Source organism: Pan troglodytes, chromosome 15 (genome assembly GCF_028858775.2).
Source record: "Pan troglodytes isolate AG18354 chromosome 15, NHGRI_mPanTro3-v2.0_pri, whole genome shotgun sequence".
In the NCBI taxonomy this organism is placed as follows: domain Eukaryota; kingdom Metazoa; phylum Chordata; class Mammalia; order Primates; family Hominidae; genus Pan; species Pan troglodytes.
Window position 1 is genome coordinate 73,210,928 of NC_072413.2, and position 23,948 is coordinate 73,234,875.

The 23,948-nt window shown below is 48.0% G+C and overlaps 1 protein-coding gene, 1 long non-coding RNA gene and 1 pseudogene across 2 annotated transcripts in view; 2 read left to right on the forward strand and 1 right to left on the reverse strand.

Moving 5' to 3' along the window:
* LOC129136991 (uncharacterized) overlaps positions 1–11,654 on the forward strand; it is a 52,659-nt gene extending 41,005 nt beyond the window's left edge. The window contains exons 2-4 of the long non-coding RNA XR_008539050.2: positions 988–1,646; positions 2,367–2,479; positions 10,711–11,654. This is a non-coding gene — a long non-coding RNA (uncharacterized LOC129136991). The remainder of the gene's footprint in view (positions 1–987; positions 1,647–2,366; positions 2,480–10,710) is intronic.
* A 635-nt stretch (positions 11,655–12,289) lies between these two features.
* On the reverse strand, positions 12,290–12,395 carry LOC112205515 (U2 spliceosomal RNA; annotated as a pseudogene).
* An 8,303-nt stretch (positions 12,396–20,698) lies between these two features.
* On the forward strand, positions 20,699–23,139 carry FOS (Fos proto-oncogene, AP-1 transcription factor subunit). Its single transcript, NM_001098421.1, has 4 exons — positions 20,699–20,839; positions 21,592–21,843; positions 22,275–22,382; positions 22,498–23,139. The coding sequence occupies exons 1-4, from the start codon at positions 20,699–20,701 to the stop codon at positions 23,137–23,139; spliced, it is 1,143 nt and encodes a 380-aa protein (NP_001091891.1).
* Positions 23,140–23,948: the final 809 nt, after the last annotated feature.

Here is a 23,948-nt window from a genome sequence, read left to right on the forward strand (position 1 = left end):
TGACCTAGGTTTTTCCAGGCCTTCCCATTTTGGAGTATCACAGTACTCAGGGATTTCTGAGTTTTCTCTCCCTTCCAGAGGAACTATTCTTGAATGGGATTATTAAGCACCCCTTCCTCAATTCTTCAACAAAGCTCCGAGGAATGAATGTCTCAAGTTCTGCTGCTTTTAAAGTATAAAAGATAAATTCAAAGTTCCTTATGCTTCTCCTTTCTGGGAGAATTCTGGGTTTTACTCCAACAGTGGGAAAGTTTTCTAAGCTGGTTTTGCTCCTGTCTCATGGGCAAGGCAGTTTGGTCGGTGGCTGTTCTGTGGGCTGCTGTCTGGAGGAGACGGTCAGTGGAGACGGTCGGTCGGGGAGGTCACCCTGACAATTACGGCCAACTGAGGGTGGAGGGAGTGGTCTCGGTTTGGCCCTCAGTCTGGAGTCACAGTCTGGATTCACAGGCAGCGCAGAGAGATGTTGGCTCAGGACCTGAGGCTGAGGCGTGCTGGGACAGCCTAGGGGGTGTCCTGGCTTTCCAGGGGCTGGGGAACCCTCTCTGGCCCGGGGGCGGGAGAAGCTGTTCCAGAATCGGTTCTGGCTCCACTGCCACCTCAGCACTTTCTAATTGCAGCTCCAAACAGCCGCAGCTGCAGTCATAGCAACAGGCCCCGCCCACCCGGCTTCGCTCCCGGCGTCCAGCACGTGACGGCGACGCCGGCGTCGCTCCCTCAGCCCCTGGCGCTAAGGGAGGCGGGGAAGTGTGGGGGGATGACGTTTACTCTGTCGTCTCCATGGATATAATGCATAGACGTCAACGTCGCCAGTGTTTGGTGTGTAACGTTCTTCCGTCTCCATGGGAACGTCAGGCGGCCAAACACCGGGCCCCAGCAACAGGCTTCTGACTGGCCCGAGGCTTCCAAAGGCGGAGCTTCGTCTCCCGCGCCCGCTCGACTGTGTTGCTGTTTTGGTTGTTGTCTCCCACTTGTTTATTTCTCTAACAGATCCTGGAGGCTGAGGTCTAGATCGGTCGCCAAGGATGGGATCCAGGAGAAAACGTGCTGAACGTGCAGCTTGCTCCTACCGATTACAGCCCAGCAGATGACATAGTTCCACTGTGCTCTAGTCCATTGTGGGAATCATGGCCCTCATGCCCGGCGTCTGTCACAACCCAATTATTTGGTGTTATAACCCCTGCTCCCACCCCCAGCACATCTCAGAAGTGCCGTTACCCTCTCAGTCACATCCCAGAAACTGTGTTGCCTTCACGGTACTCTTGTTTATGCTTGAGAGCACTCGGAGGCCTCTCCATATCTAAAGCCTGCATTCAGTGCTACCCCCTGCAGGATTTGGATACATTTCCCCGTCTGGTCCTAATTCTGTTGAATGACATCATTTATCCGTATTCCCACCCAGAGATGGGCAGATTTCTTGTAACCTGAATAGATACCAAAGAATCCCAAAGGACCTGGGTGGGTACTTCTATTTATGGGCTCATTGGATCTTATTCTTTCCTCTCCGCCTGTTTTAATTCAAATCGGGGGGACCATTTGATTTCTCCAATAGAAACAGAAAGAAATTGAAGACAGAGATGAACACAGATCAAGAGCCCAGGTTTCTTGATATTTAATACTAATATACTGATGGAGTTAAACATTCCAAGGTACGAATGTGTCCAGAAACAGTTTTAACCTTACCCTGGGTTTCCATCAGTGAAACCAAGTTAACATCTGGCAAAAGATAGCGATCTAGCCTCAGGGGTTTCAGTCAAGTTGCGCTTAAAAGAATGCCTTAAAATCTGTAGTTATGGTGTCAAATATAATAAATCTTCACCAGCTCATGCACGTACAAGTCTGAAATGTTTCATAAAAGGTTTAGATGACCTGATAACATGTTTCTAAAACCCAGAGAGAAAGAGAGAGACTGATACAAACGTCAAGTTAAAAACAAGAAAGTAAAATTAGTTTCATAGATTGGGGTTGATAAGGGGAATCTCTGTCCTCTATGCTCTAATCTTAGCCCACTACCTCCTTTCCTCTAACTCCTCTGGTGGATATGCTTGCTATCTGTCCTCCCCGCCGACTCTTTGGCTAGCCTTATAGCCTATAATTTCCTTCAGAGATGTAGTGAAATTAAATGAAATTGAGAGCCTGCTTAATGCAAACAGGACCAAAGGGCACAGCTCTTTATCGTAATGAACTTCATTCTGATTAAGTCAGGGACTGCAAGTGCTTACTATTTACCCAGTAAATATATTAAATTGCTAGGCTAGTCTCCCTTCTGTCCTGACACTGCCAGGGAATATTTGAAAGTCTGATATAAGATCCTTTTTAGACCATCAAACATCCCTTTCTAATTCTGTCATCTCTCTTTATGTTTCCAGGAATATAGCATGTCTTGGTCTCTGAGAGCCAATATATCTGGGTTACACTGAAAGAGGAATAACGAGATAATATTTACACTGTACATTGAAGATGACCTGAAAAGCTGGAAGAGGTGACTGAGGGCATTTTCTCAGTGTGGATGAAGAAGAGGGGAGGAAGGTGAAAGATGACAGAATATCTAAGTGCCTAGATTTGATTCTAGCATATGAACCCATTTTATGATTCTGTCCAAGGGCATCAGTTATAACCTCTAAATTTCCATGTCCTTCTCCATCTCCCAGTCTTAGAATTTTTTTTTTTTTTTTTTTTTTTTTTGAGACAGAGTCTTGCTCTGTCGCCCAGGCTGGAGTGTAGTGGCAGGATCTTGGCTCACTGCAACTTCCACCTCTCAGGTTCAAGTGATTCTCCTGCCTCAGCCTCCCAAGTGGCTGGGATTACAGGCGCCTGCCACAACGTCTGGCTAATTTTTGTATTTTTAGTAGAGACAGGGTTTTGCCATATTGGCCAAGCTAGTCTTGAACTCCTGACCTCAAGTGATCTGCCCACCTCGGCCTCCCAAAGTGCTGCTGGGATTACAGGCGTGAGCCACCGCGCCTGGCCAGTTCTTTCTTTTTTTTCTTTCTCTCTCCTTTCCCTCCCTCCCTCCCTCCCTCCCACCTTCCTTCCTTCCTTCCTTCCTTCCTTCCTTCCTTCCTTCCTTCCTTCCTTCCTTCCTTTCGATGGAATCTCGCTCTGTCACCCAGGCTGGAGTGCAATGGTGCAATCTCGGCTCACTACAACCTCCGTCTCCCAGGTTCAAGCAATTCTCCTGCCTCAGCCTCCCGAGTAGCTGGGATTACAGGTGCACACTGCCACGCCCGGCTAATTTTTTGTATTTTTAGTAGAGACGGGGTTTCACCATGTTCCCCGGGCTGGTCTTGAACTCATGAGCTCAGGCAATCCACCTGCCTCAGCCTCCCAAAGTGCTAGGATTACAGACGTGAGCCACCACACCCGGCCAGGCCAGTTCTTTCTTTTTGTTTGACCCAAACATGGTCATGGGCCATGAGGGACCCAGGGAATTTTTAGTCTAGGAAATACCAAATAGATATCGTTTTGATTGTATCGTGAGAAGCAGTTTGTTTCATATATGCTTGCATGCACACACACATGCATATTCTTTTGCTGCCCTGTGTTTCGGCTGAGCCTCTCTGTTTAGATGACCAGATTCAACATAAGGACCATGATGTCCTTCTATGTTGCTGACTTCCTTAAACCACAAGATGATTAATTTCCCCAACCTATTTCCTCATCTATAAAATGGGGTCTGGACAACTCACTGACCCCACACGTTTGCTTTGACCCAAGAGGATTGCAATGATACAGTGATTATTAGTTGGTGGTGTGGAAATACTAAATGCTGTATAAATGCTTGATTATTATTTGTGGGTATATTTTCCCTCAACACCTCTCCATCTTAGTGCTGAGTGAAGCCTCCACTTGCCAGGTTTCCCTGGCAAAGAAGAGGCCTTGGCCCAGGCCAGGATGTGTAGGAGCTGTGACCTACCTGGCCTTTCAAGGCCCAGGTTCACACTATCCTCCTTCACATCTCAGCCATGATGGAATTCACTCTTCCACTCATGCTGGCTAACATGGTGAAACCCCATTTCTACTAAAAATACAAAAAATTAGCCAGGTGTGGTGGCACATGCCTATAATCCCAGCTACTTGGGAGGCTGAGGCAGGAGAATTGCTTGAACCCAGGAGGTGGAGGTTGCAGTGAGCCAAGATTGCACCATTGCACTCCAGCTTGGGCAACAAGAGCGAAATTCCTTCTAAAAAAAAAAAAGGAGATGTTGCTACCTGGCCTCCTTACCTCTCGGGACTGTTAGGAGGGTCATACTAGGTCATGCTTGTGGAAGGGCTTCAAAAACCGTAAATCAGAGGGTATTTTAAAGTTTAAAAATATTCTGCAAGATGAGGTGGCCTGTAAATGGAGCAGTGTCAAGGTCAAGTGTCAAGAGATGTAATTCATAGAGAGACTGGATAAATGCCCATCTATGTGATTTGATATGCCCTATGCCAAGGAATGCTCCCTCACTGTCCCTAAAATTCCATCATCAGCAATATATTTCTTTGGATTAAGCATTTGCCATTCCCTTTGGGTCCTACTCTTAAAAGACAAATTCTCTTGTGAGCAGTAGGCTCCTGAAATTTAATGTAAATTACACTACCAGACATGTTCCTCCCGGACAGGTGAGATGGCACCAGACAGGTGCACTGGGCTCTTGGGTAGGTCTGAGAAATGAGATGCTGGAATCCTAGAGATTATTCATTTTAGTCAAAGTCAACCTTCATGGTGTACCAGTTGCTGACACAGGACTCTCGGAACCCACCCAGCAGACCCGTAGTTCCACTCACAGATGAGGGGGGAAATGCTTCTCCCCATCCTCACCTAAAACCTCCGAAGACACCACTGCAGTCATCCAGAGACTCCCATATACTATAGGGGCAAGCAAAGTTTTTTTTACAAGTTTGGGAATTGACACGGGTTGCCAGCTTTGAATTTTACCGAACAACAATTACTACTTATTATCACTATCATTTCATAAATGAGAAGACATTTTAACACTAAAAATGTCAAAAGGACATTATCTGCCTGGGTACGGTGGTTCACACCTGTAATCCCAGCACTTTGGGAGGCTTAGGCAGGTGGACCATCTGAGGTCAGGAGTTCGAGACCAGCCTGGCCAACATGGAGAAACCCCACCTCTACTAAAAATACAAAAAGTAGTCGGGCGTGGTGGTGCACGCCTGTAATCCCAGCTACTTGGGAGACTGAGGCAGGAGAATCACTTGAAAGTGGGAGGAAGAGGTTGTAGTGAGTCAAGATCGCACCACTGCACTCCAGCCTGCAGCCTGCATGACAGAGCAAGGCTCTGTCTCAAAAAAAAAAAAAAAAGGACATTATTTAAAACTGAAGGATAGTCCTTTTAAATCAAAGATATGTAGCTGTATGCAAATTCCCTGCTTTGTCTTTATTTTTCCTATTTACCTTGGACACTCCTGTTTCTTCTTCAGTATTTATGGGGTGGTGCTGACAGTGACAAAGAGCAAATAGAGAAATCAAGGAGAGGTAAAAATTTAACTCAAGAATTAATGTTCCTGATAAGATGACCACTTCTCACACGATGCTTCTTTGGGTCACCAGTTTCTTTGTTAAAGGAGAGTAACATAATCTCACCAGAATGGGTTCTGATATGGGGAATATAATACTTTGAGTAATTCTCTTGGAATTACTTCCACTCTGGGCAGATCAGTTTGTTTTCAGTGAGTCCATTCCTTGCTGGGACCATGCTGCACCACCTGAACACTTCTGGTTTTACCTGGCGAGGTGGGATTGTTGACTTCCCAAAGCCTGATCTAGCCAGATCAGATGGGGCAGAGTGTTAGGGACTGGCATGGTTCCTCCCAGAGGAGGGAACAAACCTGCCTTCCAGCTGGTGTCCCAGGTAGGTACAGGAGACGCTGGCAAAGCAGGTTTAACCAGCATCTTGGGCAAGATTTGGCGCATACTGTTTTCCTGCTTCCAGTGTCCCCTAGCAAAACTGGAAGCATTCTATATGTTCTGTGGTTGCATATGAACCCAATGCAACCAGCACAACATAGATAAATTTTTCTCCAAAGCCCAATGTCTCTAGAAGCTGAGCCTATATTTTAATTCCAAGCAACGTTAGCATAATTAAGGCCCATGAGATTGAGTTTCTCTCTTTTTTTTTGAGATGGAGTCTCATTCTGTTGCTCGTGCTGGAGTGCAATGGTGCGATCTTGGCTCACTGCCGACCTCGGCCTCCCAGGTTCAAGCGATTCTCCTGCCTCAGCCTCCCAAGTAGCTGAGACTACAGGCACGTACCATCATGCCCAGCTAATTTTTGTATTTTTAGTAGGGATGGGGTTTCACCATGTTGGTCAGCCTGGTCTCAAACTCCTGACCTCAGGTGATCCACCCGCCTGGGCCTCCCAAAGTGCTGGGATTACAGGCGTGAGCTACTGCACCTGGCCCTGAGTTTCTCTCTTATTAGTCATTCCCTGGTAGGTACTTAGGGAAATAAATTTACTTATGCAGGTCACCAGAGCACTATCAACTACACTGGGGAAATATTTAGCCCAATTATATGGTGTGGATTAGAAAATTATAAGTTCATTATTTTAAAAATTATATTGAATTGGCTGGGTGTGGTGGCTCACGCCTGTAATCCCAGTACTTTGGGAGGCTGAGGTGGGAAAATTTGCTTGAGCCAGGAGTTTGAGATCAGCCTGAGCAACATAGTGAGATCCTATCTCTACTAAAAAAAAAAAAATTATTGAACTTATTCAACCAAAATAGTGGAATAATATACCTACATCATTGAATCGTGGTGAATATTAAATAACATAACAAGGCTGGGTGCAGTGGCTGACACCTGTAATCCCAGCACTTTGGGAGACTGAGGCAGGAGGATTCCTTGAGGTCAGGAGTTTGAGACCAGCCTGGCCGACATAGTAAAACCCTGTCTCTACTAAAAAAAATACAAAAAGTAGGCCGGGCATGGTGGCTCACACCTGTAATCCCAGCACTTTGGGAGGGTGAGGTGGGCAGATCACCTGAGGTTGAGAGTTCGAGACCAGCCTGACCAACATAGAGAAACCTTGTCTCTACTAAAAATACAAAATTAGCCGGGTGTGGTGGTGGGTGCCTGTGGTCCCAGCTACTCGGGAGGCTGAGGCAGGAGAATCGCTTAAACCTGGGAGGCAGAGGTTGCTGTGAGCTGAGATCGTGCCACTGCACTCCAGCCTGGGTGACAGAGCGAGACTCCATCTCAAAAAAAGTAGCCAGGCATTGTGGCGGGCACCTGTAATCCCAGCTACTCAGGAGGCTGAGGCAGGAGAATCGCTTGAACCGGGAGGTGGAGGTAGCAGTGAGCTGAGATTGCGCCACTGCACTCCAGCCTGGGTGACAGAGTGAGACTCTGTCTCAAAACAAAACAACAACAAAAACCATAACAATATTTGTAAAGCACTTCGCATAATTCCTGAGCAAGCACTCAATAAATATTAGCTATCATTATTTCTCTTTATTCAAGAAGTATTTTTTGAGCAGCTATTATATGCCAGATACTGTGTTAGGGGCTAGAGAGTCATTGATGAGTAAAATAGGCAAGGTGTCTGCCTTCTTGGAGTGGGGAGATAGACATTAAATGAATTCATTTAATTCAACAATTAACAGCTATTAGGATCAGGCTTCTCTAACTCCTTGGGGGTACATCAGTGAATAAAACAAAGATCCCTACTCTTGTGGAACTTAATTTTTAGAAATTAGCCCAAATGCTTTCTAAATAAATGTATTATTAGAAATGGTGGTAAGTGCTAATCATGAAAAGCCTAGGGTGGAATGAGGGCTTCTAAAAGGTTCCTAATTCAGCCTGGCTGCTGGGGAAAGTCCTTTATGTGGATGTGACATTTTCAGTTTGAGATCTGGATAAAAAGTAGGCTGAACTGAGATGAAGAGTGGGAGGTGGAGGCAGAGAACATATGTATAATGCTAGTAGCTCATATTTAATTCCATGTTCCATGCCTTTTCACAAACGTTCTAGAGGACAGGACTGCCAAAGCTGAGAGGAGATTCCTGCATCCGAAGTTTGCAATCAGGCCGGGTGCAGTGGCTCATGACTGTAATCCCAGCACTTTGGGAGGCGGAGGTGGAAGGATTGCTTGAGCCCAGGAGTTCAAGACCAGCCTGGGCAATACAGGGAGATCCTGCCTCTCTCTCTCTCCCCCAACGCCGCCTCTCTTTTAAAGACATTCCCAATCAGATTGAATTCAGTTCTCAGCTCCAGGATGCATGGCAGCAGCTGCCTAGTTTTTGCCTTCTCAGGAATCACTGACAGTTGGCAGTTGCCACCTCAGCTTCCCTTGGTCCCCATTACCTGGAACAATCAGTCCCGACTACGCTAGGAATGACCTCTCTGTAGCTAGGTGTGGTGGCGTGCGCCTGTAATCCCAGCTACTTGGGAGGCTGAGGCACGAAGAATTGCTTGAACCTAAGAGGCAGAGGTTGCAGTGAGCCGAGATCATGCCACTGCATTCCAGCCTGGGTGACAGAGCGAGACTCCGTCTCAAAAAAAAAAAAAAAAAAAAAAAAGGAATCACCTCTCTGGGAATTGACTTCAGCTTCTTTTGCTTGCCTTAGTGAGTGTCACCCTAGGGCCCCCAGAAATATGTCAGCATACATTTGCTGCTGGATTTAAATAATCTAGGGTGGGCTGAATAATCAATCTTTGAGAGTTGAACTACCTTCTGAGCTACAAACATGCACATAATCCTTTAGCCCACTTTTCCTTTGCTACTGAATTTTCTCAAATTTAAGTTTTAAAGCTCTTCTTAGGTCATTTCCACCAGCAAGCTTTCAAGCCCTGGTTCATATTCTAGCTTAGAAATAGTTCACATAGTTCTGTGTAGACATAATATTTACGGGAACCAGAGATGGGTGGATTCTGATAGTGGCTTGTGGAATAGTCTCCAGTGCAGTCAAAATAACAAAGAATTTGAGAAGCAAATGCTTTGAGAGTCTAGTTTCCCATAAACTTCTCAAATATACAGGCTTAAATCCTGTGTAAGGATCAGCAGAATCCAGGAAAGTGGGGCCCTGTTTGAGAAAGCCTTGGTTTGTTCACTGTTTGCTGTTTTACAGCACAAATTCTGAACTGTTTATTGTCAACAGCTCTCTAACAAAGGACACAATGGAATGTGCCTGTTTTCAAATTCCTGTAAAAAAGGGCCCTGGAAGACCTCCAAGCCTGGTGTCAGTGATTTACTTCACTATTTTTCAGTGATTTCACTTAAGACTCTAAGCTTTTGAGAGAGTTCTTACCAATCATCAACATTAGTGTGGAGCTACGTATAAGAAGGATCTAGATGGGCTGTAATTGAGTGAGAATAAAATACAACTATCCATATCCTGTTGGAAGTGTAGGGACAGCTAGGGAGGAAAGTGAGCTGGGAGTAGCTGGGAACTTTTTACATTTAGTAGCACTGATCCAAAGATCTGGAGGGAGGGGGAGATTGCTGTTGGTAAGTCAGACAGTAGGGTTTGAGGTGCACCTTGCAAAGACAGCTGGTTTCAAAGGTGTGGGGGCATTGGCACTTATGTTTCTCAGTACATAACCTTACATTGGGAAGCATTTCCTCTGCCCTGAATACCCTGCTCCTTGTTCTTCCATGGCTAGTTCCTTGCTATCATTTGCTTCTCATGGAAATTGTCTCCTTCTTCTACCCAGTCCAAAGTAGCAACACACTTCTTCACAACATATTCTTCCATCTTAATTACCTGCCCAAGGCTGGGCATGGTGGCTTACACCTGTAATCCCAGCACTTTGGGAGGCCAAGGTGGACAGATCACTTGAGGCCAGGAGTTTGAGACTAGCCTGGCCAACATGGTGAAACCCTGTCTCTGCTAAAAATACCAGAATTAGCTGGGTTTGGTGGTGCACACCTGTTGACCCAGCTACTCGGGAGGCTGAGGCACAAGAATCGCTTGAACTGGTGAGGCAGAGGTTGTAGTAAGCTAATATCGTGCCACTGCACTCCAGCATGGGCGACAGAGCAAGACTTTATCTCAAAAAACAAAAAACAAACAAAAAAATTACCTGCCCAGCACTTACTTACTTTTATCTGACATTTTTGTTTTCTTATTAATTCATTACTGGACTATAAGCTTCATGTTGGTAGGAAGCTTGCCTGTTTACTGTGGAGTCTAGTGACTGGCACATAGTAGGTGCTCAATAAAAGTGATGAATGAGTAGCAAGGAATAGGATAATTGACTTTGTACAATTTGAATTAAGAAGGGATTAACTTTGCAGTGTCCATACAAAGTAACTGTAGGTAATTGGTTTTTTTCTGACCCTTATACAAGGTAATAATATTTTGAGGTATGTGAAAGTCATTTCTTTCCTGGAAAGAATTCTGAAACCAATGGAAAAATAGAAAGCAGGCTAGAGATATCTGATAAGAATACAACTGAATTAATCTCAAACTAGATGTGTGATGTAAATGCCTCAGGGCTGCTCTTATCTAAATGTAAATCTAAAACATCTTAATCTGAAATTCCTCAGCTTTCTGCATTATTCTCTGGTCATTTTACCATATGGGCCAGAAATGGGTAAGAAATATAGAAATTATGACCTGGGGCTTGGAGCTGTTGTTTGGTGAAACCGTTGATTTCGTGGGCCAATGAGTAGAGTGCTAGTTGAAGAACTTTTTTTTTTTTCTTCCCTTTCCCTAGCCTATTTCACAACCTCTTACCTCCTTCTTTTCCAAATTCTAAGCTCAGACAGACATCAGCTGGGTGAAGCCCCAGGTTCAAACAAACTTGCCTTGGATGTCAAAGTACTAGTAGCAAAGGAACTCCCAATTCCTCACCTGCTGTGAAGTTTCCCATTCACTGCAAGCAAAGTCCAGGTGAAAGCAAAGATTCTTCACCCGCAGAAACCCTCTGGGCAGGTAACTCATGATGTATTTATTCCCAGCCACCTGATGAATCTGGAGAAAGGAATAGAAAGGTTCTGCCAAATGATTTAAATGAAGAATCCTGTGGGCCCAGCCCAGCCCTCTATGCTAACTAATCTGAGGCCGGCAGGTGTGTGGTGTTCTGTTTATAGCTGCCAGATCAGCTCCTGTTGTAGGTTCTATATACTGGCCTCAGCTGAGCCTGTGGTATGTGAGATCAGTTCTGTGCGATCCAAACAATTGACAAATACTGACCTGGCCCCAGCCACGTGCCCAGTCATTGCTGGGCTGCCCAAGAAACCAACTAAGCACATTCTGGGGCAGGGGTGGGGGGCATTCAAGAAAGAAATCAGAAAGCTGTATTCATTATTCTATTGACTGAGGGCTTAGTATTATGTCAGGCACTGATCTTGCAACGGGGAAACAGTAGTGTCTCTTTCCCTCATGGAACTTACATCCGGGCATTATTTCAGCATACTTGTGAGTTTTCCTTATTTATTATTTATTTATTTACTTACTTACTTATTGAGACAGTTCTGCTCTGTCGCCCAGGCTGGAGTACAGTGGCGCGATCTCGGCTCACTGCAACCTCTGCCTCCCGGGTTCAAACGATTCTCCTGCCTCAGCCTCCCAAGTAGCTGGAATTACAGGTGCCCACCATCACACTGGGCTAATTTTTTATGTTTTTAGTAGAGACGGGGGTTTCATCATGTTGGCCAGGCTGGTCTTGAACTCCTGACCTCCAGTGATCCGCCTCCCTCAGCCTCCCAAAGTGCTGGGATTACAGGCGTGAGCCACTGCACCTGGCTGAGTTTTACTTTTTTAAATAAAAATGTATTTTACAACGCAGTGTTGCTTTTGTTTTTAATTACTTGAAAGGACACCATAATCATTTCACTATTAGGGCCATAAATGTTTACTGTGGCCCTGTGGCCAGCACTTTTAAACTAAAAATTGGTTAGATTTTTACTTTTATGCACACATATTTTCTAAAAAGTTTCTTGGCCGGGCATGGTGGCTCATGCCTGTAATCCCAGCATTTTGGGAGGCTGAGGTGGGTGGATCACCTGAGGTCAGGAGTTTAAGAACAGCCTGGCCAACATGGTGAAACCTTTTCTCTATAAAAATACAAAAAATTAGCAGGGCGTGGTGGTGTGCTCCTGTAATCCCAGCTACTTGGGAGGCTGAGGCAGGAGAATTGCTTGAACCCAGGAGACGGAGTTTTCAGCGAGCCGAGATCGTGCCATTGCACTCCAGCCTAGGTGATAGAGTGAGACTCTGACTAAAAAAAAAAAAAAAAAATTCATTTTGAATTAGGCTAAATTTGTGTCAAAGAAAGGATCTGGGGTGTAACCAACCTCAGGTAAAGTTTCTCATTGTGCTAATCATTGTTTTGGGGTGGGGTGGTTGTGGATTTAAAACTAAAGCATCCCGTACGATCTTGTGTGGTAGGTAGTGGAAACATTTACTACACTTGATCTTAGCCAAAAGGCCAAGAAGTGATTATGTGGAAACATTTAGACAGCAGGTGTGATGGGTCTTTGTAGTTCTAAGGATGGGTATACCCCTTGGGTTTATAAGCATCTAAATTATGCCCGATAAGAAAATTGCTGACTAGGGGCTGGGCATAGTGGCTCACGCCTGTAATCCCAGCACTTTGGGAGGCCCAGGCAGGCGGATCACCTGAGGTCAGGAGTTCGAGACCAGCCTGACCAACATGGAAAAACCCTGTCTCTACTAAAAATACAAAATTAGGCCAGGCGCGGTGGCTCACGCCTGTAATCCCAGCACTTTGGGAGGCTGAGGCGTGTGGATCACCTGAGGTTAGGAGTTTGAGACCAGCTTGACCAACATGGTGAAACTCCGTCTCTACTAAAAATACAAAAAATTAGCCAGGCGTGGTGGTGCCTGTCTGTAATCCCAGCTACTCGGGAGGCTGAGACAGGATAATTGCTTGAACCCAGGAGTCGGAGGTTGCAGTGAGCCAAGCTGGTGCCACTGCACCCCAGCCTCGGCAACGGAGCAAGACTCTGTCTCAAAAAAAAAAAAAAAAAATTAGCTGGGCATAGTGGCACATGCCTATAATCCCAGCTACTCGGGAGGCTGAGGCAAGAGAATCGCTTGAACCTGCGAGGCAGAGGTTGCAGACTGCACTCCAGCCTGGGCGACAGAGCGAGACTCTGTCTCAAAAAAAAAAAAAAGAAAAAAAAAAGAAATTGCTGACTAGGATTTTGGTTTCCTAACCTGAGAAGGATAGAGGTAATAAACCACCCATCAAAGCTCTCTGTCCAGAAAGGGAATCCATGCTGCCTTCTCCGTCACAAGGACAATAACTGATGAACCTCTGTTTAACATTTATTCATAGGCCAGGCACGGTGGCTCACGCTCAGAATCCCAATACTTTGGGAGGCCAAAGTGGGAGGATTGCTTGAGCCCAGGAGTTCGAGACCAGCCTGGACAATATAGTGAGACCCCATCTCTACAAATAATAAAAAAAAGTAGCCGGGCTTGGTGGCCCATGCCTGTGGTCCCAGCTACTCGGGAGGCTGAGGCAAGATGATCGCCTGAGCCCAGGAGGTCGAGGCTGCAGTGAGCCACCGCATCCTAGCCTGGGTGACAGAGTGAGACCCTGTCTCAAAAAAATAAATAAACAAAAATAAAAATATACGTTTATTCTACAAGGATTTGAGTGCCTTGGTGTCAGGAAGCATGGTACTGAGGATAGATAACTGCTAAATAAGACAGATAAGGTCCCTGCTCTTGTGGAGCTTACGGACTAGTTGACGATGGCAATGAAACAGTACATAAATGGACAGGGTAAGGTAGTGATAAGTGCTAGATAGAAAAGAAAACCAGGCAACATGACAGAAAGTGACTGAAGGGCAAAGGAGTTTGCAACAATGGATGGGGAAGACAGGAGGGGCTTCCTGGAGAAGGTGACATTTGAGCAGATGTTGGTCAGGAGGAAGAGTCAACTTGTCAAGGTCTGTGAGGAAGAGGGAAGAGTGGGTACAGAGGCCCAGAGGCAGAAGCAGCTTGGCATATTTGAGGGAGAGAAAGGCCAATGTAGCTGGAGTGGAGTGCAGGAAAGTGGTTCAAGGTAAGGTTGGAAGGCAAGGCAGAGGCTGAAGCCTGTGGACTGGGAATCCTCATAAGAAGTGTAGATTTTTATCTAAGTGTCATTCTGTAAACTGACCTCTAAACAGGTTTGGGGGGATAACAGTTCTGTTTGGTGTTCTGATTTAATTCAGAGCCCCCCGAGGTGGGAGAGTAGACTCTGCCAGTGTATAATCTGCCCTTGTCCTAACTGATTACCTCACAGTCTGGGATGGGCCAGAGTTTAAAGGTGGAATTCTTCAGAAGAGTCATTTTGGGAATTTCACCATCAATCTCTAACTCAGTACTCCAGAGTAATAAAACATCCGTGGAGAAATCAGACCTCACCTGGGAGTTACAATAGAAAGTTTTCTTTTGGAACACAATCATGTACTAAACTAAGACAAAAAGTTGTCACATCTGATGATGAAATTACGAGTTCTAGATCAGAGGGCAGCCTAAATGAATTCATACATACTAGTCAGTATTTTCCTGGTTTGGGAAAGGGGAATTTCTTTGGCATTACCATGGCCAATGTCTCTTTTAAAGATCTGTCCTTTGTGGCCGGGTGGCGTGGCTCATGCCTGTAATCCCAGCACTTTGGGAGGCCAAGTCCGGCAGATCACCTGAGGTCAGGAGTTCGAGACCAGTCTGGCCAACACGGTGAAACCCCATCTCTACTAAAAATACAAAAATTAGCCAGGCGTGGTGGCGGGCGCCTGTAATCCCAGCTACTTGGGAGGCTGAGGCACGAGAATCGCTTGAACTGGGGAGGTGGAGGTTGCAGTGAGCCGAGATCATGCTACTGCAATCCAGCCTGGGCGACAGAGTGAGACTCAGTCTCAAAAAATAAATAAATAAATAAAATCTGTCCTTTGCAACTTTTCAGTATAGGGAGAGAGAGAGAGAAAAAAGATTTGTCTTGTTGAGTAAGAGTAAGGTCATGGATGACATGGTGTGACCTCTGCTGAAGATGTCTTAACACCTCGAATCGCATCATGTGGCAGCTTCTTCTAGCCACCCCTGGCCCTGCACATGGTGATTATGAGATTTTTCTCACTGGATGGGAGCCCTGCAATTGAGGTTTCTTGGGGTGTGTTTTTGTCCTATAGGTTTAGTGACGTTGACGGGGTTCCTTTGGAATTTCAGCAGCTAAGTCCGCCGGAGCTGCAGAAGGTCAGCTCAGGACATCGGAGGAGCTGACAGCCTGGAGAAGCTGTGCTTGTCTGCTGGTAGGGAGCACTTGTTTCTAAAGCAAGATTCTGCAACACTGACAGAACCAGTTTCCCATACTGCTGGTGGCTGCAAAAGATGTTGCAGGCTTGGGCTGCAGTGTGCCTGTCTTTGGCACTGCCACTGTTCCCCAGTTTCCTCAGCTCCAGATGGAGCATGTCTCAGGGACCACACAGAGCTTTGTTTAAATGCTCACATTAGCAGAAGGACGGGGATCCCATTGAATCATCCTCTCCTGTCAAAAAGCCAAGAGTTGTTCAGAAGGAAAAAACAGTTTTTCTCAAAGAGGCTAAATCTCTAGTACTAATTAGTTGCAGTAGTGGCATGTGTGTGTGTGTGGGGGGGGTGGCATGGTAATCTTGTGCCTCCAGTGTTCTAAATAGGGGCAATCTTTTTGCTCACGGTCTGAGCCATCGAATGAGTAACCTTGACCTTCTAAGACCCTTCATTGGGCTCACGTGTGTGTGAGTCCCACAAGAATTGTGGAATGCCTCTTTCTCTTGTTGGGTCCAGACATTTAGAATGAATAAATTAAAGGGTAGTGGTAACATGGTCATTGTCATTGCAGACAATGTGGTATTTATATATGGGCACTAGCTGTCTTTCTCATGGGGCTCAGGAACAAGGGTAAGTTTGATCTTTCATCATGAACCACTGGGGTGTTCTTTATACACAGAGGCTGTACCAGCTGAAAATAGCCCAAACATCTTGTAATTTTGTCTTTCCCAATTTTTGCCTATTCATATCCCAGAATAAAAGAGCCTGTTCAGCCTTTCCAAAGATTTAAAGAACATTATCTATTTGCTTTCTAAGTACCCAAAAAGCACAACCGTCTACATTCACCTTGCCTGGATGAGGACATGCATTCATTCATCCATTCAAGAGATATTTATTGCCAGACCTGGTGGCTCACGCCTGTAATCTCGGCACTTTGGGAGGCAGAGGTGGGAGGATCACTTGAGGCCAGGAGCTTAAGGCTAGCCTGGGCAACATAGCGAGACCCCATCTCTACAAAAAATAAAAAATTAGCTGGGCATGGTGGTGTGTGCCTGTGGTCCTAGCTACTTGGGAGGCTGAGGTAGGGGCATTGAGCCTAGGAGTTCAAGGCTGCAGTGAGCTATAATCACACCACTGGACTCCAGCCTGGGTAACAGAGTGAGACCCTGTCTCAAAAAAAAGAAAGAAAAAGAAAAAGAAAAAGAAAAGGGATATTTATTGAACACCTACTATGTGCCAGGCACTGTGCTAGATCCTAAGTGAATATCAGCACATGAACAAGACAAAGGCGAAAAGTTACCAAACAAGTCTAAGTTGATTTCGGTATATGCATCTTCCTGACTTCTGGTCCCGTGCTTTGACCACAACCCTTCACCACTAGACCAGACTTCCCCAAATAAACAACTACTTCTGCATGCTGGGGATGGGGTGTGTGCGGCAGCATTTACGTAGGCGGTACAGACAGCAGCCTTTCACTTAATGTTGCAATAACACCAGGCTAAACAATGTGCACTGACTTCAAAAGTGTGGGGTCAGGTCTCCTTCAAGTGCCACAGGGAGAGTGCAAAGTAGGAAAAGTCTATCGGATGCGGAAACACTGTAGAGGGAAAGTGAATTTTTTTTCAATTTGGGTTAAAATTCAGATGTGGAATTCTACCCTCCTTTTCACTTTTGGATCCCCAGATAGGAGGAACTCAGCACATAGATAATCATGAACTACACACATTTTGGTTTTATATGCTCAGACTTGTCCAGAGCATGAAATCCCTGCCCTGTTGGAAGGCAGCGCCGTGCTCACGGAGGCACACAAGCACCTGTCTCAAAGTCACCCTGACCTGCGGATCTGCAAATGGCAAAAATAATTTCACATGTTTGTTCTGATTTGTCTTCATTTTTAGGCTACCTTGTGTGAGCTCCACTTTTTAGAATGTGATTTTGCAGTCCTGAAATGGATACCATGAGCAGATTGAGATGTGAGAATATGTTAGAATGATCACAGGTTCGGATGTTAGTGGGGCAGGAGAGGGAGTCTGAGATTGTATTGGCCTATACTGTGGCTTCTGGTTGAGCACTTGCTTTGCCTGGATGATGCTCTGGCCTTACTCAATCTTCATCATTCCATTATCCAGAGGACAGAGGATCTGAGCCCCATCTCTGTATTGCAGTCACCTCCTCTGGGACCTGTTTCCAAGCCTTCTTCTGTGTTGCCTGGCACCCCTTTCTTACCTCTTTCAAACCACTTACTGCTACCCTGTAAACTCTATTGACTTGTTGGTCTTCCTATGAGACTGGAATCTCTCTGAGGGTCGGGACAGGTCTACCCTCTTCATTACAGTGAGCACCAGCCTCCAGCCCAGTCAATAGTTTTTTGTTAAATAAATAATTTAACAAAATTATTTGTTAAATAAATAATTTAACAAAATTATTTGTTAAATAAATAATTTAACAAAATTATTTGTTAAATAAATAATTTAACAAAATTATTTGTTAAATAATGGTTTGTCCTTTCCAGAGGATGGACTTAGTTTGTCCTTTCCAGAGGATGGATTTAGTAAGTCTCCAACTCTGGTCATAATGGTGCCAGAAGGAAAGAGTTAAGCTATCTGGAGGAAATAGGCTCACTCAAAGACCCTTCTTTTTTTTTTTTTTTTTAATTGGCAAAGGCAGGATAAGTGTATTTGAGATAAATCCTGGATATAAAATCTTGACACATCTTTTAGGTATTGGCCGAGATGCTTTGGACCTGAAAGGGAAGTAAATCAAATCATTCTAGGTTTTCTTTTCTTTTCTTTTTGAGACAGAGTCTTGCTCTGTTGCCCAGGCTGGAGTGCGGTGGCACGATCTGGGCTCACAGGAACCTCTGCCTCCCGGGTTCAAGCAATTCTCCTGCCTCAGCCTCCTGAGTAGCTGGGACTACAGGCGTGCGCCACCACACCCGGCTGTTTTGTATTTTTAGCAGAGACAGAGTTCCACCATGATGGCCAAGCTGGTCTCGAACTCCTGGCCTCAAGTGATCCACCCGCCTCGGGCTCCCAAAGTGCAGGAATTACAGGAGTGAGCCACCGCACCCAGTCAGGTTTCCTGTTAAGTGGCCTGAGATCTAGTTGTGAATGGCAGTCATGGCCAGACTCAGGAATTCAAAGCTTGACCTATTTTGTCTGAAGCTAATATTAATAATAAGAGAGATGTATTTGGCTTCATAACCCCTTTCCCTCCCGTCCCCCTCTTTCTTTCTGTAATCAAGGATAGAATTAGAAGTACCGAAGGCCGCAGAATTGCTTTAGGATTCAGAGCAGCTCCAAGGAATCTGTGTTTACGTATTATGTGTGTTTTTCCGTTTCCCTCCCTTTTTATGAGTGAGAAAAAAAAGCGCCTAAATTCCCACCAACATAAACCAATGACATACAATGATGAAATTCTGTTTTCACCTCTGCCTGTGACAGGGAATGCAAAAATAGCAAGTGGCCCAGTTCCACGAATCCCCGCCTCCTGCCCTCCCCGCTCCTGCCGGGTTGGATCTCTAAGAATGGAGGTTAGCGCACAGCCTCGCGCGGGCCGCTCAGCCCCCGGACCCGGCGGATGATGTCAGGCGACAGGAGCGGCCGCGGCCGGGCCGGGGAGGCCGCGGCCCAGGGGAGCTGGGAGGGAGGGTGGCCTCGCCAGGCCGACGGCGCGCCCGGCCGCGCGGCGTTGCCTGGAGACGGCCCTGGCGGCGCTGTGTTGCTGTAAACAGCCGCTTCCCTGTTACTATCTATAGCAGGATCTCCTGGCTCCCGGGCGCGGCGGCTGGAGGCAGGTCTGCGGTCCGGCTCCCCGCGCGCCCCGAACTATCCGCCCGCCGGCCTCATCCTGCCTCGCCCCTCTCCAGGTGCCCACCGCGGGCCCCGACCCCCGGGCCCGAAGAGTGGAGAAGGGAAGACCGGGGCTGTGCGGGGACATGCGTCTTCGCGCCCTGGAGGTGGCCAGCGCGCTGGGGCTGAGCCCCGGCAGCGTGACCCCGGCTGTCCTACGCAGCAGGGCAGGAGATTGGGAGGCGTGGCACACTCTGGAGCACCTTGCCTCCCCAAAGCCCCGTGTTCCAGGACGTGGAGCCGCGCCTGGGGTCCCAGCAGTCGAGGTATTCCGCCTAGGCGCAGCTGGACACTGTCCTTCCAGCCCCCGTCCTCCCCCCTCCAAGTCCGCGCTGGAAAATCACCCGCTGCGGGCTCCCGTAAGCACAGCTTCCTGGCGGGACCGAACCAGCCCCCAGCGCAGATTTGAGTTCCCCGCAGGAAGCACACCCCGCCTTGTCATCCCGAACTGACCACCCTGCCCACATAACCACACCTCGCACTCCCTACCCCTGGGGCCCAGCTCAGAACCGGGCAGACACCCCCTTCAAATGTCTTCGCACGTAGGTTTTGCACAGTGTTTATCTGCTGGTGTCTCAGGGATTTGACAGTTTCCTTAATATTCCCACACATGGCCGAGAAAAATAAATAAATAAACGCGCTGTCTTCTTTAAATAAATAAATAAATAAATAAAGTACCCAGTATCGTAAAGTAGGTTATCGTATTCTCTTATTTTGGATCCTCCACTTTCTGCTTCCAAACGCAGGAACAGTGCTAGTATTGCTCGAGCCCGAGGGCTGGAGGCTAGGGGATGAAGGTCTGCTTCCACGCTTTGCACTGAATTAGGGCTAGAATTGGGGATGGGGGTAGGGGCGCATTCCTTCGGGAGCCGAGGCTTAAGTCCTCGGGGTCCTGTACTCGAGGCCGTTTCTCCTATCTCTGAGCCTCAGAACTGTCTTCAGTTTCTGTACAAGGGTAAAAAGGCGCTCTCTGCCCCATCCCCCCCGACCTCGGGAACAAGGGTCCGCATTGAACCAGGTGCGAATGTTCTCTCTCATTCTGCGCCGTTCCCGCCTCCCCTCCCCCGGCCGCGGCCCCCGCCTCCCCCCGCACTGCACCCTCGGTGTTGGCTGCAGCCCGCGAGCAGTTCCCGTCAATCCCTCCCCCCTTACACAGGATGTCCATATTAGGACATCTGCGTCAGCAGGTTTCCACGGCCTTTCCCTGTAGCCCTGGGGGGAGCCATCCCCGAAACCCCTCATCTTGGGGGGCCCACGAGACCTCTGAGACAGGAACTGCGAAATGCTCACGAGATTAGGACACGCGCCAAGGCGGGAGCAGGGAGCTGCGAGCGCTGGGGACGCAGCCAGGCGGCCGCAGAAGCGCCCAGGCCCGCGCGTCACCCCTCTGGCGCCACCGTGGTTGAGCCCGTGACGTTTACACTCATTCATAAAACGCTTGTTATAAAAGCAGTGGCTGCGGCGCCTCGTACTCCAACCGCATCTGCAGCGAGCATCTGAGAAGCCAAGACTGAGCCGGCGGCCGCGGCGCAGCGAACGAGCAGTGACCGCGCTCCTACCCAGCTCTGCTCCACAGCGCCCACCTGTCTCCGCCCCTCGGCCCCTCGCCCGGCTTTGCCTAACCTCCACGATGATGTTCTCGGGCTTCAACGCAGACTACGAGGCGTCATCCTCCCGCTGCAGCAGCGCGTCCCCGGCCGGGGATAGCCTCTCTTACTACCACTCACCCGCAGACTCCTTCTCCAGCATGGGTTCGCCTGTCAACGCGCAGGTAAGGCTGGCTTCCCGCCGCCGCGGGGCCGGGGGCTTGGGGTCGCGGAGGAGGAGACACCGGGCGGGACGCTCCAGTAGATGAGTAGGGGGCTCCCTTGTGCCTGGAGGGAGGCTGCCGTGGCCGGAGGGTGCCGGCTCGGGGGCTCGGGACTTGCTCTGAGCGCACGCACGCTTGCCATAGTAAGAATTGGTTCCCCCTTCGGGAGGCAGGTTCATTCTGAGCAACCTCTGGTCTGCACTCCAGGACGGATCTCTGACATTAGCTGGAGCAGACGTGTCCCAAGCACAAAGTCGCTAACTAGAGCCTGGCTTCTCCGGGGAGGTGGCAGAAAGCGGCAATCCCCCCTCCCCCGGCAGCCTGGAGCACGGAGGAGGGATGAGGGAGGAGGGTGCAGCGGGCGGGTGTGTAAGGCAGTTTCATTGATAAAAAGCGAGTTCATTCTGGAGACTCCGGAGCGGCGCCTGCGTCAGCGCAGACGTCAGGGATATTTATAACAAACCCCCTTTCAAGCAAGTGATGCTGAAGGGATAACGGGAACGCAGCGGCAGGATGGAAGAGACAGGCACTGCGCTGCGGAATGCCTGGGAGGAAAAGAGGGAGACCTTTCATCCAGGATGAGGGACATTTAAGATGAAACGTCCGTGGCAGGATCGTTTCTCTTCACTGCTGCATGCGGCACTGGGAACTCGCCCCACCTGTGTCCGGAACCTGCTCGCTCACGTCGGCTTTCCCCTTCTGTTTTGTTCTAGGACTTCTGCACGGACCTGGCCGTCTCCAGTGCCAACTTCATTCCCACGGTCACTGCCATCTCGACCAGTCCGGACCTGCAGTGGCTGGTGCAGCCCGCCCTCGTCTCCTCCGTGGCCCCATCGCAGACCAGAGCCCCTCACCCTTTCGGAGTCCCCACCCCCTCCGCTGGGGCTTACTCCAGGGCTGGCGTTGTGAAGACCATGACAGGAGGCCGAGCGCAGAGCATTGGCAGGAGGGGCAAGGTGGAACAGGTGAGGAACTCTAGCGTACTCTTCCTGGGAATGTGGGGGCTGGGTGGGAAGCAGCCCCGGAGATGCAGGAGCCCAGTACAGAGGATGAAGCCACTGATGGGGCTGGCTGCACATCCGTAACTGGGAGCCCTGGCTCCAAGCCCATTCCATCCCAACTCAGACTCTGAGTCTCACCCTAAGAAGTACTCTCATAGTTTCTTCCCCAAGTTTCTTACCGCATGCTTTTAGACTGGGCTCTTCTTTGTTCTCTTGCTGAGGATCTTATTTTAAATGCAAGTCACACCTAGTCTGCAACTGCAGGTCAGAAATGGTTTCACAGTGGGGTGCCAGGAAGCAGGGAAGCTGCAGGAGCCAGTTCTACTGGGGTGGGTGAATGGAGGTGATGGCAGACACTTTTACTGAATGTCGGTCTTTTTTTGTGATTATTCTAGTTATCTCCAGAAGAAGAAGAGAAAAGGAGAATCCGAAGGGAAAGGAATAAGATGGCTGCAGCCAAATGCCGCAACCGGAGGAGGGAGCTGACTGATACACTCCAAGCGGTAGGTACTCTGTGGGTTGCTCCTTTTTAAAACTTAAGGGGAAAGTTGAAGATTGAGCATAAGGGCCCTTGAGTAAGACTGTGTCTTATGCTTTCCTTTATCCCTCTGTATACAGGAGACAGACCAACTAGAAGATGAGAAGTCTGCTTTGCAGACCGAGATTGCCAACCTGCTGAAGGAGAAGGAAAAACTAGAGTTCATCCTGGCAGCTCACCGACCTGCCTGCAAGATCCCTGATGACCTGGGCTTCCCAGAAGAGATGTCTGTGGCTTCCCTTGATCTGACTGGGGGCCTGCCAGAGGTTGCCACCCCGGAGTCTGAAGAGGCCTTCACCCTGCCTCTCCTCAATGACCCTGAGCCCAAGCCCTCAGTGGAACCTGTCAAGAGCATTAGCAGCATGGAGCTGAAGACCGAGCCCTTTGATGACTTCCTGTTCCCAGCATCATCCAGGCCCAGTGGCTCTGAGACAGCCCGCTCCGTGCCAGACATGGACCTATCTGGGTCCTTCTATGCAGCAGACTGGGAGCCTCTGCACAGTGGCTCCCTGGGGATGGGGCCCATGGCCACAGAGCTGGAGCCCCTGTGCACTCCGGTGGTCACCTGTACTCCCAGCTGCACTGCTTACACGTCTTCCTTCGTCTTCACCTACCCCGAGGCTGACTCCTTCCCCAGCTGTGCAGCTGCCCACCGCAAGGGCAGCAGCAGCAATGAGCCTTCCTCTGACTCGCTCAGCTCACCCACGCTGCTGGCCCTGTGAGGGGGCAGGGAAGGGGAGGCAGCCGGCACCCACAAGTGCCACTGCCCGAGCTGGTGCATTACAGAGAGGAGAAACACGTCTTCCCTAGAGGGTTCCTGTAGACCTAGGGAGGACCTTATCTGTGCGTGAAACACACCAGGCTGTGGGCCTCAAGGACTTGAAAGCATCCATGTGTGGACTCAAGTCCTTACCTCTTCCGGAGATGTAGCAAAACGCATGGAGTGTGTATTGTTCCCAGTGACACTTCAGAGAGCTGGTAGTTAGTAGCATGTTGAGCCAGGCCTGGGTCTGTGTCTCTTTTCTCTTTCTCCTTAGTCTTCTCATAGCATTAACTAATCTATTGGGTTCATTATTGGAATTAACCTGGTGCTGGATATTTTCAAATTGTATCTAGTGCAGCTGATTTTAACAATAACTACTGTGTTCCTGGCAATAGTGTGTTCTGATTAGAAATGACCAATATTATACTAAGAAAAGATACGACTTTATTTTCTGGTAGATAGAAATAAATAGCTATATCCATGTACTGTAGTTTTTCTTCAACATCAATGTTCATTGTAATGTTACTGATCATGCATTGTTGAGGTGGTCTGAATGTTCTGACATTAACAGTTTTCCATGAAAACGTTTTATTGTGTTTTTAATTTATTTATTAAGATGGATTCTCAGATATTTATATTTTTATTTTATTTTTTTCTACCTTGAGGTCTTTTGACATGTGGAAAGTGAATTTGAATGAAAAATTTAAGCATTGTTTGCTTATTGTTCCAAGACATTGTCAATAAAAGCATTTAAGTTGAATGCGACCA

What these genes read in the sequence shown, in the direction of transcription:
- FOS (NM_001098421.1), top strand. Translation starts at nt 20,699, where the DNA reads ATGATGTTCTCGGGCTTCAACGCAGACTACGAGGCGTCATCCTCCCGC. An exon ending in GTTCGCCTGTCAACGCGCAG is followed by an intron (nt 20,840 to 21,591) that starts GTAAGGCTGGCT and finishes GTTTTGTTCTAG; the next exon opens with GACTTCTGCACGGACCTGGC. An exon ending in GGAGGGGCAAGGTGGAACAG is followed by an intron (nt 21,844 to 22,274) that starts GTGAGGAACTCT and finishes TGATTATTCTAG; the next exon opens with TTATCTCCAGAAGAAGAAGA.